At 48.1% G+C, this 13,988-nt stretch overlaps 2 protein-coding genes across 2 annotated transcripts; one reads left to right on the top strand and one right to left on the bottom strand.

The window, feature by feature from the left end:
• Positions 1-5,373: 5,373 nt before the first annotated feature.
• On the bottom strand, positions 5,374-10,258 carry LOC117142664 (peptidyl-prolyl cis-trans isomerase G). Its single transcript, XM_033306796.1, has 8 exons — positions 9,862-10,258; positions 9,124-9,211; positions 8,402-8,431; positions 8,200-8,339; positions 7,993-8,140; positions 7,810-7,936; positions 7,561-7,755; positions 5,374-7,500 (listed from the first exon to the last, which is right to left on the bottom strand). The coding sequence occupies exons 1-8, from the start codon at positions 10,163-10,165 to the stop codon at positions 5,527-5,529; spliced, it is 3,006 nt and encodes a 1,001-aa protein (XP_033162687.1). The 5' UTR covers positions 10,166-10,258; the 3' UTR covers positions 5,374-5,526.
• A 501-nt stretch (positions 10,259-10,759) lies between these two features.
• LOC117145493 (glutamine--fructose-6-phosphate aminotransferase [isomerizing] 2) lies at positions 10,760-13,588 on the top strand. The gene is made up of 2 exons (XM_033311171.1): positions 10,760-12,729; positions 12,928-13,588. The coding sequence occupies exons 1-2, from the start codon at positions 11,053-11,055 to the stop codon at positions 13,300-13,302; spliced, it is 2,052 nt and encodes a 683-aa protein (XP_033167062.1). The 5' UTR covers positions 10,760-11,052; the 3' UTR covers positions 13,303-13,588.
• The last annotated feature ends 400 nt before the right edge of the window (positions 13,589-13,988 follow it).

The following is a 13,988-nucleotide window of genomic DNA, read 5'->3' as shown; positions in this document are numbered from 1 at the left end:
CTTGATTTCAGCCTCCGTGGGATTTTGCCTGCAACTCCGGAGGGGCGAAAACTTTGCCGCTCTCGCAGGAAGTCAACTTGGCAGGGGACGGAGTGCGACTAAGGCGGAGCGCAGGCCTGGGGAAGCAGTTTGCTTAAAATGTTTAGTGGAAAGTGTTTTAAAATACATTAAAAAGTTCACGGCTGCCCTGGCACGCATTGAATTTATGCGAATTTGGTGAACTCCTTCTTGAGTGGAAACTTTTTGCATTTGCCGCTCGCCGGCGCCGCCCGCCCAATCAACTTAAATATTTGTTTAGCTCAAGTGCTTTCGTGGGCCTCGTCCCCGCATTTCCACCTTTGTTTTGGGGCCATCCAGAATCGTACTTAGACAGTTGTAATTAATGCCCCAACCAGCTCCATGTCTTCTCCCCACACGACCGAGCCGTGTATCCTGGCTGCTTTTCGTTACCAGGCACTCCTGCTGCTCGGTGGTTGATTTTCCGCCTCGGGCGTGTTTTCATATTTGCTTCTGTCATCATTTAATGAGAGATATATTTTATTTCCCGTCTCATATTTATTGGGATATATTGCTGGTTGGGGGAGCCCCACTTGCCAAGGACCCTCGACTTTCGATACCTGAGCGCCGCTGTTTGCGAGTTGATTTGATACTCTCGAAGGAAAACTGTCGAATTCGCAAATGACGAAGCCCTATTTTCATCTCGAGGCACTTTTGTCTAGGCCCGAAAACCAATCCCAAATGGGCGAGTATTTTTGCAAAACAAACAAGTCGCAAGTAATTTGTTTTTCCACCCCTCCCCCACTCGAGAAAACCGATTTTCGTGGGAAAACAGGCCTGCCATCGCCTCGAACCCCTGGGTAAATGGTTTATTTTTTCATTTTTTCCTTTTTGTTTCCGCTTACCGCTTTTTTGCTGAGCTAATTTGCGAAAGCTGGATGCAACTGTTGAAATCGGGAAATTACATTAACGCCAGTCATTTTTCCGATTGCCATGCTTCATTAATAACAAACGCTTGTAAATAATTGCAACAACTATGGCCACAACTATGCTATAAGTCAATTAAAACTGGGTGGCCCATATTCAATACGCCTCTTTTCGAGATACTCTATGAATTACAGAAAACTGGAAGTAAGTAGATGGATTTTTTGATATTATATCTCACAAACAACTTCGTTTCAATGAAAAATAATCAATGTCTAGAAGGCAATATGCTTTATTAGATACATTCTCTTAATTGTTTAATAACTTTGCAATGTTCATCAAAGTGAAAATAGCCATTTTCAGCATTTTCCAGCTTGTGGAGCTTACAATCAGATAGTTACCTATATGCTATATGCCGCCTTTCAACTTTTTGTATCTTTTGATAGGGTAGAGCTACGCCTGAGAGGGCATAAAACGCATTTAAATTAATAATCATTTAAAACACAATCGCTTGCAGGCTGATTAAGGAGCAACGCGAATGCGAATGCGGGGCGGCGACATCAAAACAAATGGCAAAAGGAATGTCATATTGGATTAATGCAACTAATGAATATAGCTCGTGCTGTTCGTGCTGATGATTTCATCGTTCAACATCGTTTGCATCCAGATCGCGACGATAAAAAAAAGCTTAATTCAATTTGCGGCAGGGGAAATTGTATTAATCAGGCAAATAAGTGTTCGCTTTTATTTTATGAATAATTAAAAATATTTATTGCTCTGCCGGCGGTCGAAATGCTGATGAACTACATTGGCCAGCGGCAAATTGACTGTCCGTTTGCCCACTTGAGGCACAATTGCATAATCAAATCCACAACTATTCAATTACGCCTGTGTCACTCGAGCGACGCACGGCATCGTGTGAGAATAATTCGGCCAAGACCCAATCAGAGCCGAATTTAATTGAATTTAATTTAATGCATATCAATATCGAATATTCTGCTCGAATTCGATTAAGCTCACGCTCCAGCTGCAGCCCAAGACCAAAGCCAATCCCCCATCGACCAAGTGGAGCCATCAACGGGCCACAACTGAAGCGATTCCTAAGCGAGGCTGCACGGAATGAAAGTGGATGCAAGTCATGCGCCTGGCGTGTCCTGTTCCAATGCCATCGTTCCTCCGCAGCACGTTTCTCTTTGAAAAATGCTAAGAGCGCAAGGTCCTTGAAGAGCAAAGTCTATGGGGGAACTAGTAAGCTGGCCAGCAATTAGACATCTGTCAGCGTGTTGACCCAGGAAACACTCGAAGAATTCCCGCCAGCAGCTGGGGCACTCCATCATGCCAGGACAGTGCCGGAGTTGCGCCAGGTCCTCCAGGAACTTCACACGCTTTCTGATGACCATAATGACAACAATTAAATATAAATCACCGGGGAAACAACATGCCAAGGATTTACCTTTCCCCCTCACAATCTCCGTCCCCCCAAGCCACGCACGCATACAATTAGCTTTTATGGCCGCGGGCCCGAAGGAAAATGGCGACCATGGCCCTGGCCAATGGTAATTTGAAAATATGGTAATTATGAAGCGGCTTTGTATAAGGCGGGAAAGCAGAAAAACAAGAAACGGATAGCGGCGGGAGCGGGAAAATGGAGCAGGGCGGCCAGAACCTCTGACACCGCGGCTGTGTCTGTTCTAATTAGGCGCACATAAATTGCACCACAAACAAGATGGGCAAACAACAACCATCGGCAACAAATCCTAAATAACAATTAAAACAATTTTCAAGATTAAAAACACCTCGCAGCCAATGCTTTAATATTTTAATTAAAAATTCCTTCGCAAATGCTGCCGCAAAGTGTGAGTGAGGTGTGGCCGTAAGCCTGGCCAACAGCCCCTCCAGATGCCCCTCCAGAAGCCCCTTGAGCGAATGAGTGGCCGAGTGTTCCCTGAATGGCCTCTGGAGGCCTATGACTTTGAATTATTGCACGGCGAGTCATAAATTAAGTGCGTGGCCCTCCTGAAATGGCGGCGAGTGTGGTGCGCACGTTGGGCGCCACTTGTCGGTGGTGGTGGCAGGTGGCCAATCGAGCACTTGCATTAAGCATTAAGCGCTCTTCGAGCATTTTCTTAGTTTTAAAACATTTTCAAAAACATAAATTGATTCATGAGAAGCACTGAAAGCCATTGAATTTATATTTAATCGAATCTTTGCTTCAGTTAAACTCGCCTATAGCTTAAAACGGGAGGCTGTTATGGTTGCAAACCAGTTTCATGGTCACAAATCCACTATTTTGGTTAGCGAAACCAACCTGTTGATGTCTTATCCACTTTGCAAGAGCATTTTCCTCCAGCATCGCTGCTCCTTCACTCAAATATTCCGGTAATAGAATTTGAAGACCGAAATCGGCGGGCGGAGAAGGACTTCGGGAGACCTTTAGACCTTCATAAATAAATGCGCCAAGTTCTACGCGGGGAGTTGAATCCTTTATCCATGTAAAGGAGTGGGAGTGGCACCTCTCGAGTCGCTGTTGTGGCCGCGCAATCAAATTCAGACATTCGGCGACACTCACGCCGCCCACTTGCGTTACTTAAGTGTCGTAAAGTCCTGCCAGGGATGCGGGGGGAGGTTGAGCGGTTGGGTCCAAAGGAGGGTGGGTGCAAGGACAACAACAAGTGCCGCTTTTATGATTTATGCAACTATCGCCTGCAGCCAGAAGTGGGTGGGGCACGACTCCAGGAGAGCCATTGCCGAAATCCTTGAGAGAGCCGCTCGAGGCGCGTAAATTCTTTTCTTGGGCGCCGCGTCTTCCTTTTCTCGCATTTCTGTTTTTTTTTGGTTTTGGACATACGTCTCAGACTAAGCGGCTCGTGGGGAAAGTGGGAAAAGCGCTTCAAATTGTGCAATTTTTATGGACGCAGTGGGTGGCTGGGGGCGGCATTCATGAATAAAAGATTTTCCGATTCAGCCCGACACCAGAAGCAGGCAAACCGCCTCCTCCTCCTCCTCCTCCTCCTGCCGCCCAATTTATTATGCTGTTGGCCTTGCCGAGTGCAAATAATAAGCAGCAAGTGCACAGCCACGCCCACACAATTGTCGAGGGGGCGGAGCGCCGAGGCGAAGGCGGGCCAAGTAGGTGTGGTGGCACTGGAGAAGCGGCTCCAAAGGCAGAATGCCTGCAAAATTAGCAAAGCAAACGCTCGGCTGCAGTTTACTTGCCATTTAAGCGCCGCACTCGACAGCTGTGTTTGTCAGTGGCACTTGCAACGAGCAACCACCTAGGCGCCACAACAGCATCAGCAACTTGCAACGCACGAGCTACAAGAGGAAAAACTACCGGCACACAAGGAAAACCAACAGAATGCCAGGCCGAAATGAGTGTATTTTCAATTAAGTTAATCCATTAAATTTAAGAAAAAGTATTAAAAAATAATTAAGCTAAGAAGCTGACCAACAGGTTATATAGTTATCGCTTTAAATTTCGCTTATAAAAGTATCTTAAAGTTTGCAACATACGTTGTGGCACCTAATACAGTGATTTGTACATTTTTGTGTCATTCCGCATGAATCATATACTCCCATTCTAGATTTAGAATGCTCTGACATATTTTCTTTCTGTGGAATGCTGCACCTGCAACTTGCAACGGCAGCCGCAACAACAACACACAGCCCAAAAGTTGAACTTGCAGTTTTATTATTTTTCTTGCCTCGCCATTGTTTGTCTCTCGAAACCAAAGGGTCGTCTTCGGTCCAAAAGAAATGCACATAAAATATAAGAATATTGGGCAAACACAGGGCAATTTGGTCAGAGGATATACGAGTGTTTATGCAAGTTCACTTGGCAATTAGGGAGTTCAAACAACTAAGAAATGGCAATTCCGACAAATCTGCTCGGAAATTAAAAATATGCTGTTGCACGTAATTTGTTTAACAATTACACTTTGCTTTGCAACTGGTCGGATTTGTGAAGTGGTCGGATTATTTTGGAAAGCCCTCTGATTGCAAATGGTACAACAAGAAATTTTAAATAAACAGGTTTGTAGAGATGTGTTCAATAATCGAATGTTAAATAAGCATAGCGAATGGTGCTAAATATTGCTTGTACGCTATATAGTCAATCAATTATCATGATGGAATGCCTCGCAAATAACAAACAAAATCGAAAAACATAAATGTCCTTTTAGTCTCTTTAGAAGTGGCGCCACCTAGCGCCTAAACCTTCCTGAAACAGTGCAGCCAAGCATGTGGCAGCAACACCTTTTGTATGGGCAGCACTGAGAGATTGTCCAAACTCACCACACTGGCTCGAGTCTTGGCTAGGTGCGGAACACGGCTATTTGGTAGATACATTTTGTCAGTCTTTAAAAAATTGAAAATAAATATTTTTAAATATATATTAAAAATTATATTTTCCAGTACTATAAAAAGTTCAAAAATAAATGGACAGTGCATCAGTACAGTGACGTTTACCTTTATTAAACAGACTTGGCTACAAAATGTTTGGGGTCGCGATTTTTACAATTGCAATTTCGTGCGGAGGCCTGAAATTGGCGAAACTTGACCAGGTCTGACGTCGTTTGGGGTATCAACTAAAGTCTAGGAGTAGTTTTATTCATCGTTATCGGAACGAGCCGAGGACTTTTTGGACTTCTTATGCTTGCGCTTCTTCTCGCGATGCCGCTTCTCCGAGCTGGAATCGCGTTTGCTCTTGGCGCCGGTGCTGGTGGCATCGGTTTTGGACGCACTTCCGGCGGATGCAGCCGCTTCCGGGTCCACGGTATCCTCTTCATGTAGCTTCCTGAGCGTCTCGGCCTTCAGGCGCTCCAGTTCGTTCAGCTCGCGGGTGGTGCGCTCCTTATCCAGGTCGTCCTGGCGCTGTTTCTCCAGGCGGCGTTCCTCCTCCTTGGCGATCTCGTTGCGCATGTGCTCCTTCATCAGCATGGCGGCCTCCGCACGCTTCTGCATCTTCTCGCGGGCCGCCTTCTCGCGCTCCTCGCTCATGGGCAGCGCGGAGGTGAGCTTGGGCAGCGGGCTGCGCGAGCGGCGGCGGCGGGAGCGACTAGTTGAGGGACTGCGACTGCGCGAGGAACTGTGCCGACGTCCACGGCTGCGACTGCGCCTGTTGCCGGACGATTCACGGCGTCTTCTGCCATCTGAGTCCTGGCGCCTTCTGCCGGAGGATTCCTGGCGTCGTCTGGCCGGTGAATCCTTGCGCCTTCTGTCAGGCGAGTCCCTGCGTTTCCTTTCCGGCGAGTCCCTACGCCGCCTACCCGGTGAATCGTGCCTTTTGGCCAGCGAGTCTTGTTGCTTTTTGTCGGCGGACTCCGCAGCTCTTTTGTCAGGAGAATCCCGTTTCCTGCCTGGCGAGTCCTGACGCTTTCTGCCCGGCGATTCTTGTCTTTTCACAGGAGAATCCTGACGCTTCCTATCAGAATCCTTTAGTTTTTTGTTCGGGCTATCCTCTCGTTTCTTACCCGCAGAATACTCCTGCCTTTTGCTGTCCTGCATCTTTTTGTCTTGGGAATCCTCCCGTTTTCTATTGGCGGAGTCCTTGCGCTTCCTTCCAGGTGAATCCTCACGCTTCCAGTTGGGAGAAGCCTCCCGCTTCCTGTCGCGTGAATCGTCTCGCTTTCTTTCAGGCGAGTCCCGCCGCTTTCTCTCCGTTGAGTTGGGACGCTTACTCGGCGAATCCTGACGTTTTCGGCCCGGCGACAGCTGACGCCTCTGGCTGGGTGAATCCTGCCTACGGTTCTGACTGCGGGAGCGCTGCTGACGCCGGCGGTCTCCACTGGGCGAGCCTCTGCCTCGGATTGGTGATAGGGGGTAACGATTGCGGTACTCATTATCCTGAGAGCGCGAGCGACGGCGGCGATCTCTGTCCGCAAAAGGATTTCGGCGATTGCCACGATTAAACTGATTCTGATTCTGATTCTGGTTTTGGTTGTAGTTTTCGCCAGGACGTCGGGCGGGCGAGCGTTGCTGGCGACGAGGAGGGGATTGGCGACGAGGGCTCCGGGAACGACTGCGCTTTAACTTAGCCTTCTCCTCGGGCTTACGCTCATCGCGATTAGCGTTGCGATCCTTGCTGGTCGATGGCTCCACTCTGATATCCGGCTTGTTTGGTGGTTTCACCTTCAACTGCTCCTCGTTCTCGGACTCGGCTTCGGATTCTGTCTGCTGCTCGTAGTCCAAGGCGTTCATGTCCATCGACTTGCGGCGCTTTACAGGAGTCACATCCCTTGCCTTATCCCTCTCGCCAGCCTTTTCTCTCTCCTTGGCTTTACCGCGATCTGCGGCGTCCTTCGACTTGGCTTTGTGCTCTGGAGAGAATCGATCCGGAGTTATTTTGCCACCGTAAGTGCTGGCATGGGATAGCTCGAAAAAGGACTGCTTGGGATTCTTTGTGGCCTCCTCGTGGCGACGCTTTCTCTCATGCTCGCGTCGCTTCATCTCCTCCTCGCGCATCTTGCTCTCCTCCTCAATGCGCTCCAGGTCGGACAACTTGATGGTGCGCTTCTGGGCATGCTTCCAGTGAGGTGGCGTAGTGCTGCGCGAACGACTACGCGACGGGGTGCGAAAGCGCTGTAAATGGTGTCATTTTAGAAATTGTGTGCGGAGTTACAAACAGCTTTATATACTCACAAACACTCCACGTCCTTTGACAATGCGACCGCTACGCGATGTGGGCGGTGCCTGTTTCTTTGACCAACCGAAGTTGTTACGGCTGCGGTCTCGATCCTGATCTTTGCCTCGATCGCGATCCTGCCCGCGTGCTCCACGCTCCTCACGATCCAGCGACTTTGATCGCTCCGCGCGCATTAGGAATTTGTTCGATACCTAAATACAGAAGGGTATATTCAATAATACGAACAGAGAATCCAGTTCAGTTACCTCTGGTATCTCGTTAGGATCTATCTTTGTAATTGTGACCAGCGGATGCAGTTCGCCTTCCTCGCGGTCCTCGTCATCATCCTGCGGGGTCTGGTCATGTTTTCCATTGCCGCGGCTTGTTTCATTGCTATACGAATGAAACGAAATGAACCAAATTACAAAATAACAACCACTATCACATACTCTTCGCTTTCGCTTTGCGACTTTGACTCTTTGCGGCTGCGTTTTTTCTTCTTGGCCTTGCGCACGGCCTTAGCTTCAGTCTCACTTTCCTCGCTGTTTGAGTCTTCGGTGGCCGTAGAGCGCCTCTTGTGCTTCTTCTCCTTTTTGGCTATGTGACGAGAGACATGTCAAGTAAAATGGATATGCGTAAATGGATGGCAGTCGTACCCTTTGTCTGTCTAACTAGTTCACCGCAGTTGGCAATGGCTGCATCCTGCAGCGGGCGTGAGTTCCGATCGACAGGCAAACCCTCCAATTGGCGCACCAACTCCTGACCGGATATAACTTGGCCGAATACAACATGGATACTGCAACGAGGAAAGATGACGCTATTATGCTGATCTACTTAACGTGCTCAAAGCTAACTTACTTGTCCAAATGTGGCGCAGGCTGTGTTGTACTACAATGAGAAACAGAAGAAGAGAAAAATATTCTTTACACTTTGGCTAACTGGTTGTTGGGCTGCAGTAGGCAGTTGTAGTTGAAATCGGTGTTGTTGTTGTTGTTTCAGTCGTTGTTGTTGTTGGTGTCGGTTGTGGTGGAGACAATATCATGTGCAACAAAGTTTAAAGGTTTCTAGGTGTAGGCAGAGGTGGCACACAGGATTTTGGCAAGCCACCAACCGCAAGAGTCGCTGCAGCTAGCCATGGCCAGCACATTGTCATCTGGCAGATCCATCGTGAGGATCCAGCCCAAGATTCCGGCAAAGATCCGCAAGGAGCCGACAGCGAGGGAGAGAGAGAGACACACACTGAGACCGAGGCCCAGAGACCAAAGACCATGTAGCTTGGTTTTTGGACCCACAGACCGAATGCAATAGGGATGCTGGGATGGCGGTGCATCGGCCGATGGAGGACAGATTGCGATGCATCTGTGCGCTGGTCAGTGGGACGCTAGCTCACACTTTACCGCCCACGGGCTACGGCTAAATGGCAATAGATTAATGAACAACAACAGAGGTTTAAGTATAGATCAAAAAGAAGGCGAAGAGAGTTTAGCTGAATTATCGGTGCCTGAAACAGAACTGAAACTAAATTTACGGCCACGTTAGTCCGGACCAGCCGGTTACGGCCCTCCGTCGAGAGCACTTACATAAAGAACTGCGAGCCATTGGTGTTCTTGCCCCGGTTGGCCATCGACAGCAGGAAGGGACGATCGTGCTTGTGCTCGAAGCTCTCATCTGGAAAGAGGAATCAGATTGTTTTAACCAAATTTACTTTAAATGTTACTTAAAAGCCCAAGAGATGAGCACCCAGAAAACCCAATTTTCTAGATAACTTTTTAATGCGCAAGTAATTGGATTTGCCCAAGCCGCTTCTATTTGCATATTTGACCCATTTTCCACACAGACGTATAATTAGCAATATGTAGATGTAGGATGTGCACCATCCCCTTATATTTCTAATGGAAATATTTGCCAAAATGTAAATTTAAATTGAGTCGCTTGAGTGAGCATTTATTTTTTACATTTAAATGGGGTATTTGTTCTGTTTGGCTGACATATCAAAGGTTTTGTCTTCAAAGATTGCACTTAAGTGGATTATTGTAGTGCCGTTTAGATGTAATTGGTTGGAAGTTTTTAGACATCTCTTTACTTACAGTGTTTGCATTACATTCCACCCCCTTTTATTGACATTTTATTAAAAAAAGAATCTTGGCTGCTTGCAGCACTTTATATACCCTGTATAATCCCTTTTGTTTTCAGTTCTTCTTATCAGATAACCACTGTATTGATTTTTTCCCACACAAACAGCAGCACACACACACAAACAAGCATGTATGTATGTATGCATGTATGCAGGCATCGAGTCGGAAGCCGGAAGAACTCACCCTCGAACGTCCCGCCGTAGATGGACTCGCCGCCGGTGCCATTGCCCGCGGAAAAGTCGCCCGCCTGGACCATGAAGTCCTTGACCACCCGGTGGAATATCACGCCCTTGTACTGCAGCTTCTTGCCGGTGACCAGGCCAAATCCCTTTTCGCCCGTGCAGAGAGCGCGGAAATTCTCGGCCGTCTTGGGCGCCACATCGTTGAAGAGCTCGAAGACAATGCGGCCCACGCCCAGGCCGCCCAGGGAAATGTCGAAGAAGCACCGCGGTCGCGTGGCACCCGCGTCGCGCTTGTTTACCGTCATTATTTACGCCGATTTTCGCCAATAAATGCTGTTTAATACGTATTTCACGCCGTTTTCGAGTTGCACAATGTCGGCGTTGCCAGCTTTACTTGGAACTATGGATGTCAAAAACATACAGTTAGAAATATCGATATACAATTTGTTAAACATATTTTCGGGTATCGATATATTAATTTCAATATATATATATTCTTAAATTTGTTTATAAATAAGTTTTTGCGCTCAAATAAATAGTAAACTTTCAGATATATATAGTCAAAATACTTAATTGAAGACTCTCAGCAACCAATAATCATTTTATGATTTTCGGCATAACTTTCAAAACCTTCAGAACATGGGGTAGAAAATATAATCTTCAATGCTCATTTTTTGTGGGAAAAACAGAATGTCGTTCAAAAAGTCTATGAATTGAAATCGGGCCTGTCTGGTCATATTATTTTTACCTTTTTCAGACAATATACACAGTATATATCTTTGTATATAGTTTTAAAAGTTTATTATATTCTTCAACACATAGTAAAAAAGTAATTCATTACATTTACCGTTCCATCCCTGGCTGGAATACGGTCACACAAAGCCAATGTTTACATGGAATCTTGCGTGTGGATGTAGCTGTGTGCGTGAGCGAGAGCGCAAGAGCGGCCCGTGTGTGCGTGCGAGCGGGAGAGCAGGGCGAAGACGTGTTCTTTTCGCCGAAAAAGCAAATAATTGGGTTTATCAGAGAAAAACAAAAAAAATTCCAGCCAGTGTCGCGATAAAAACACGACAATCGCATTGCAGCCGCTTCAGAAGCGTAAGATCAGCCTCAGCTGACCGGAAAGTTTACATTGCGACGTGGAAAACCACGAATCACCAGCAAATTTCAGCAGAAGCAATCGCATTTCAGAATGTGTGGCATATTCGCGTATCTAAACTACTTGACGCCCAAGTCGCGTCAGGAGGTCCTGGATCTCCTGCTGCAGGGGCTGAAGCGGCTGGAGTACCGCGGCTACGACTCCACGGGCATAGCCATCGATGCGCTGAACTCTGGCGAGCCACAGTCCATAATGCTGGTGAAGCGCACGGGGAAGGTGAAGGTGCTGGAGGATGCGGTGGCGGAGGTGTGTCGCGGCCAGGACTACTCGCTGCCCATCGACACCCACATAGGCATAGCACACACGCGCTGGGCCACCCACGGTGTGCCCTCCGAGGTCAACTCGCATCCGCAGCGATCCGATGAGGATAATAGCTTTGTGGTGGTGCACAACGGCATTATAACCAACTACAAGGATGTGAAGACGCTGCTGGAGAAGCGCGGCTATGTATTCGAGTCCGACACGGACACGGAGGTGATTGCCAAGCTGGTGCACCACCTGTGGCAGCAGCACCCTGGCTACACCTTCGGCGAGCTCGTGGAGCAGGCCATTCAGCAGCTGGAGGGCGCCTTCGCCATCGCCTTCAAGTCGAAGCACTTCCCGGGCGAGTGCGTGGCCTCCAGGAGGGGCTCGCCGCTCTTGGTGGGCATCAAGGCCAAGACCAAGCTGGCCACAGATCACATACCCATCCTGTACGCCAAGGCCCATCGTCCACATGGTCAGCCGCAGCAGCAGGCGTATCAAGTATTGCCGCCCGGCGATTGCAGCGCCGAGTTTCAACCGCTGGAGCGCAAGGAAGTGGAGTACTTCTTTGCCTCGGACGCATCGGCCGTTATTGAGCACACGAATCGTGTGATTTACCTGGAAGATGACGACGTGGCCGCCGTCAAGAGCGATGGTACGCTTAGCATTCATCGCCTAAACAAATCCTCCGATGATCCGCACGCCCGCGAGATCATCACGCTGAAGATGGAGATCCAGCAGATCATGAAGGGCAACTACGACTACTTCATGCTGAAAGAGATCTTCGAGCAGCCGGAATCCGTGGTCAACACCATGCGCGGCAGGATGAGGTTCGACACGCAGACCGTGGTTCTGGGTGGCATCAAGGAGTACATACCGGAGATCAAGCGCTGCCGTCGCTTGATGCTGATTGCGTGCGGCACTTCCTACCACAGTGCGGTGGCCACCAGGCAGCTGCTGGAGGAACTGACCGAACTTCCTGTAATGGTGGAACTGGCATCCGATTTTCTGGACAGAAACACGCCCATTTTCAGGGACGACGTGTGCTTCTTCATCTCCCAATCGGGCGAGACCGCGGACACCCTGATGGCACTCAGGTACTGCAAGCAGCGAGGAGCGCTCATCGTGGGCGTTACCAACACGGTGGGCAGCAGCATCTGCCGCGAGTCGCACTGTGGCGTCCACATCAACGCTGGACCCGAGATCGGAGTGGCCTCCACGAAGGCCTACACCTCCCAGTTCATTTCGCTGGTTATGTTCGCCTTGGTCATGTCGGAGGATCGTCTCTCGTTGCAACAGCGCCGCTTGGAGATCATCGACGGCCTGTCGCAGCTGGACGAGCACATTAGGACGGTCCTCAAGCTGAACTCGCAGGTGCAGCAGCTTGCCAAGGAGTTGTACCAGCACAAGTCGCTGCTCATCATGGGCAGGGGCTTCAACTTCGCCACCTGTTTGGAGGGCGCCCTGGTAATCCATCTAATTTGAGCTATAATTTAATTGAATCTCATCTATGCATCCTAATACATGCTTGGGAACGTAATGATGGAAAATAACCGATGTCAACAATTCACTTAACTTGTTTATTGCCAAGTGCACTTCAATTAATCATTATGTTTGTCCCACGCCTTATGAGCTGAATTTAACCAATTAACTTGCTCATTGCAGAAAGTCAAGGAGCTGACGTACATGCACAGCGAGGGAATCCTGGCTGGAGAACTGAAACACGGACCACTGGCCCTGGTGGACAAGGAGATGCCCGTGCTGATGATCGTGCTGCGGGATCCGGTGTACACCAAGTGCATGAATGCCCTGCAGCAGGTGACGTCCCGCAAGGGCAGGCCGATCCTGATCTGCGAGGAGGGCGACAACGAGACCATGTCCTTCTCCACGCGTTCGCTGCAGATACCGAGGACCGTGGACTGCCTGCAGGGCGTGCTCACGGTGATTCCGCTCCAGCTGCTGTCCTACCACATCGCCGTGCTCCGCGGCTGCGACGTGGACTGCCCCAGGAACCTGGCCAAGTCGGTGACCGTGGAGTAGGCGCCCCAACTATTTGGCTAACTGGCTCGCGCCGCCTCAAGAATTCCATTTTAGTATCGGCCTGAGAAAAACAAAACAAGCCCCCTAGCACTTAAGATAAAATTTTCTGGTATTTTGTCGGATCAAAATCCGAACCTACTTCCCTTAACCCACTTGTGCCCCTTCCGGCTGAAGTCGCATATGTTTAACCCCTGCATTTGTAGCCTGTACTGACCCTTTGTGTTGTGGACCCACTACTTTTTGTGAATGTGCAATTGAAATATAATTATTTCCAGTTTTTCTTTAAGTGTTTTGCTCTTTTCAATTAAAAATGGATTGGAAAATGTTTTACCAGTAAATATGTTTTGAAATGGAAAAAACCAAACAAAGAACTACATGTAACTGTCTTTACAAAAAATGCTTATCTGAAATTAAACATTTGTTTCAAATGTTTAAAAAACGAGGGCCACGTCACGTAATTTCTGTAATACGTAGAAATATTTTGCTTACGTTATGTTAAGCACGTTGTAAATTTCAGAAATAGAAAAAATTACATTTATATAGGCATAATTCTGAAAAAACGTTATACTTTTAAAATTTTACCAGAATAAAAATTGGAAGTACTTAAAAATAAATTAGATTCCGAGCAGTTGAGTAGTGTGAAATCGATACACCTCTTAAATTTGAATGTCCTATTTTTAATTTCA

This window comes from Drosophila mauritiana, chromosome 3R (genome assembly GCF_004382145.1).
Source record: "Drosophila mauritiana strain mau12 chromosome 3R, ASM438214v1, whole genome shotgun sequence".
Lineage (NCBI taxonomy): Eukaryota > Metazoa > Arthropoda > Insecta > Diptera > Drosophilidae > Drosophila > Drosophila mauritiana.
Note: the sequence above shows the minus strand (reverse complement) of the source record. Positions and strands in the feature narration are given on the sequence as shown.

Coding starts and splice junctions, on each gene's coding strand:
- LOC117145493 (XM_033311171.1), top strand. CDS start 11,053: ATGTGTGGCATATTCGCGTATCTAAACTACTTGACGCCCAAGTCGCGT. Junction 12,730..12,927: donor CCTGTTTGGAGGGCGCCCTG/GTAATCCATCTA, acceptor TGCTCATTGCAG/AAAGTCAAGGAGCTGACGTA.
- LOC117142664 (XM_033306796.1), bottom strand. CDS start 10,165: ATGACGGTAAACAAGCGCGACGCGGGTGCCACGCGACCGCGGTGCTTC. Junction 8,340..8,401: donor CCTGCGCCACATTTGGACAA/GTAAGTTAGCTT, acceptor TCCTCGTTGCAG/TATCCATGTTGTATTCGGCC. Junction 7,501..7,560: donor TCAAAGGACGTGGAGTGTTT/GTGAGTATATAA, acceptor CACCATTTACAG/CGCTTTCGCACCCCGTCGCG.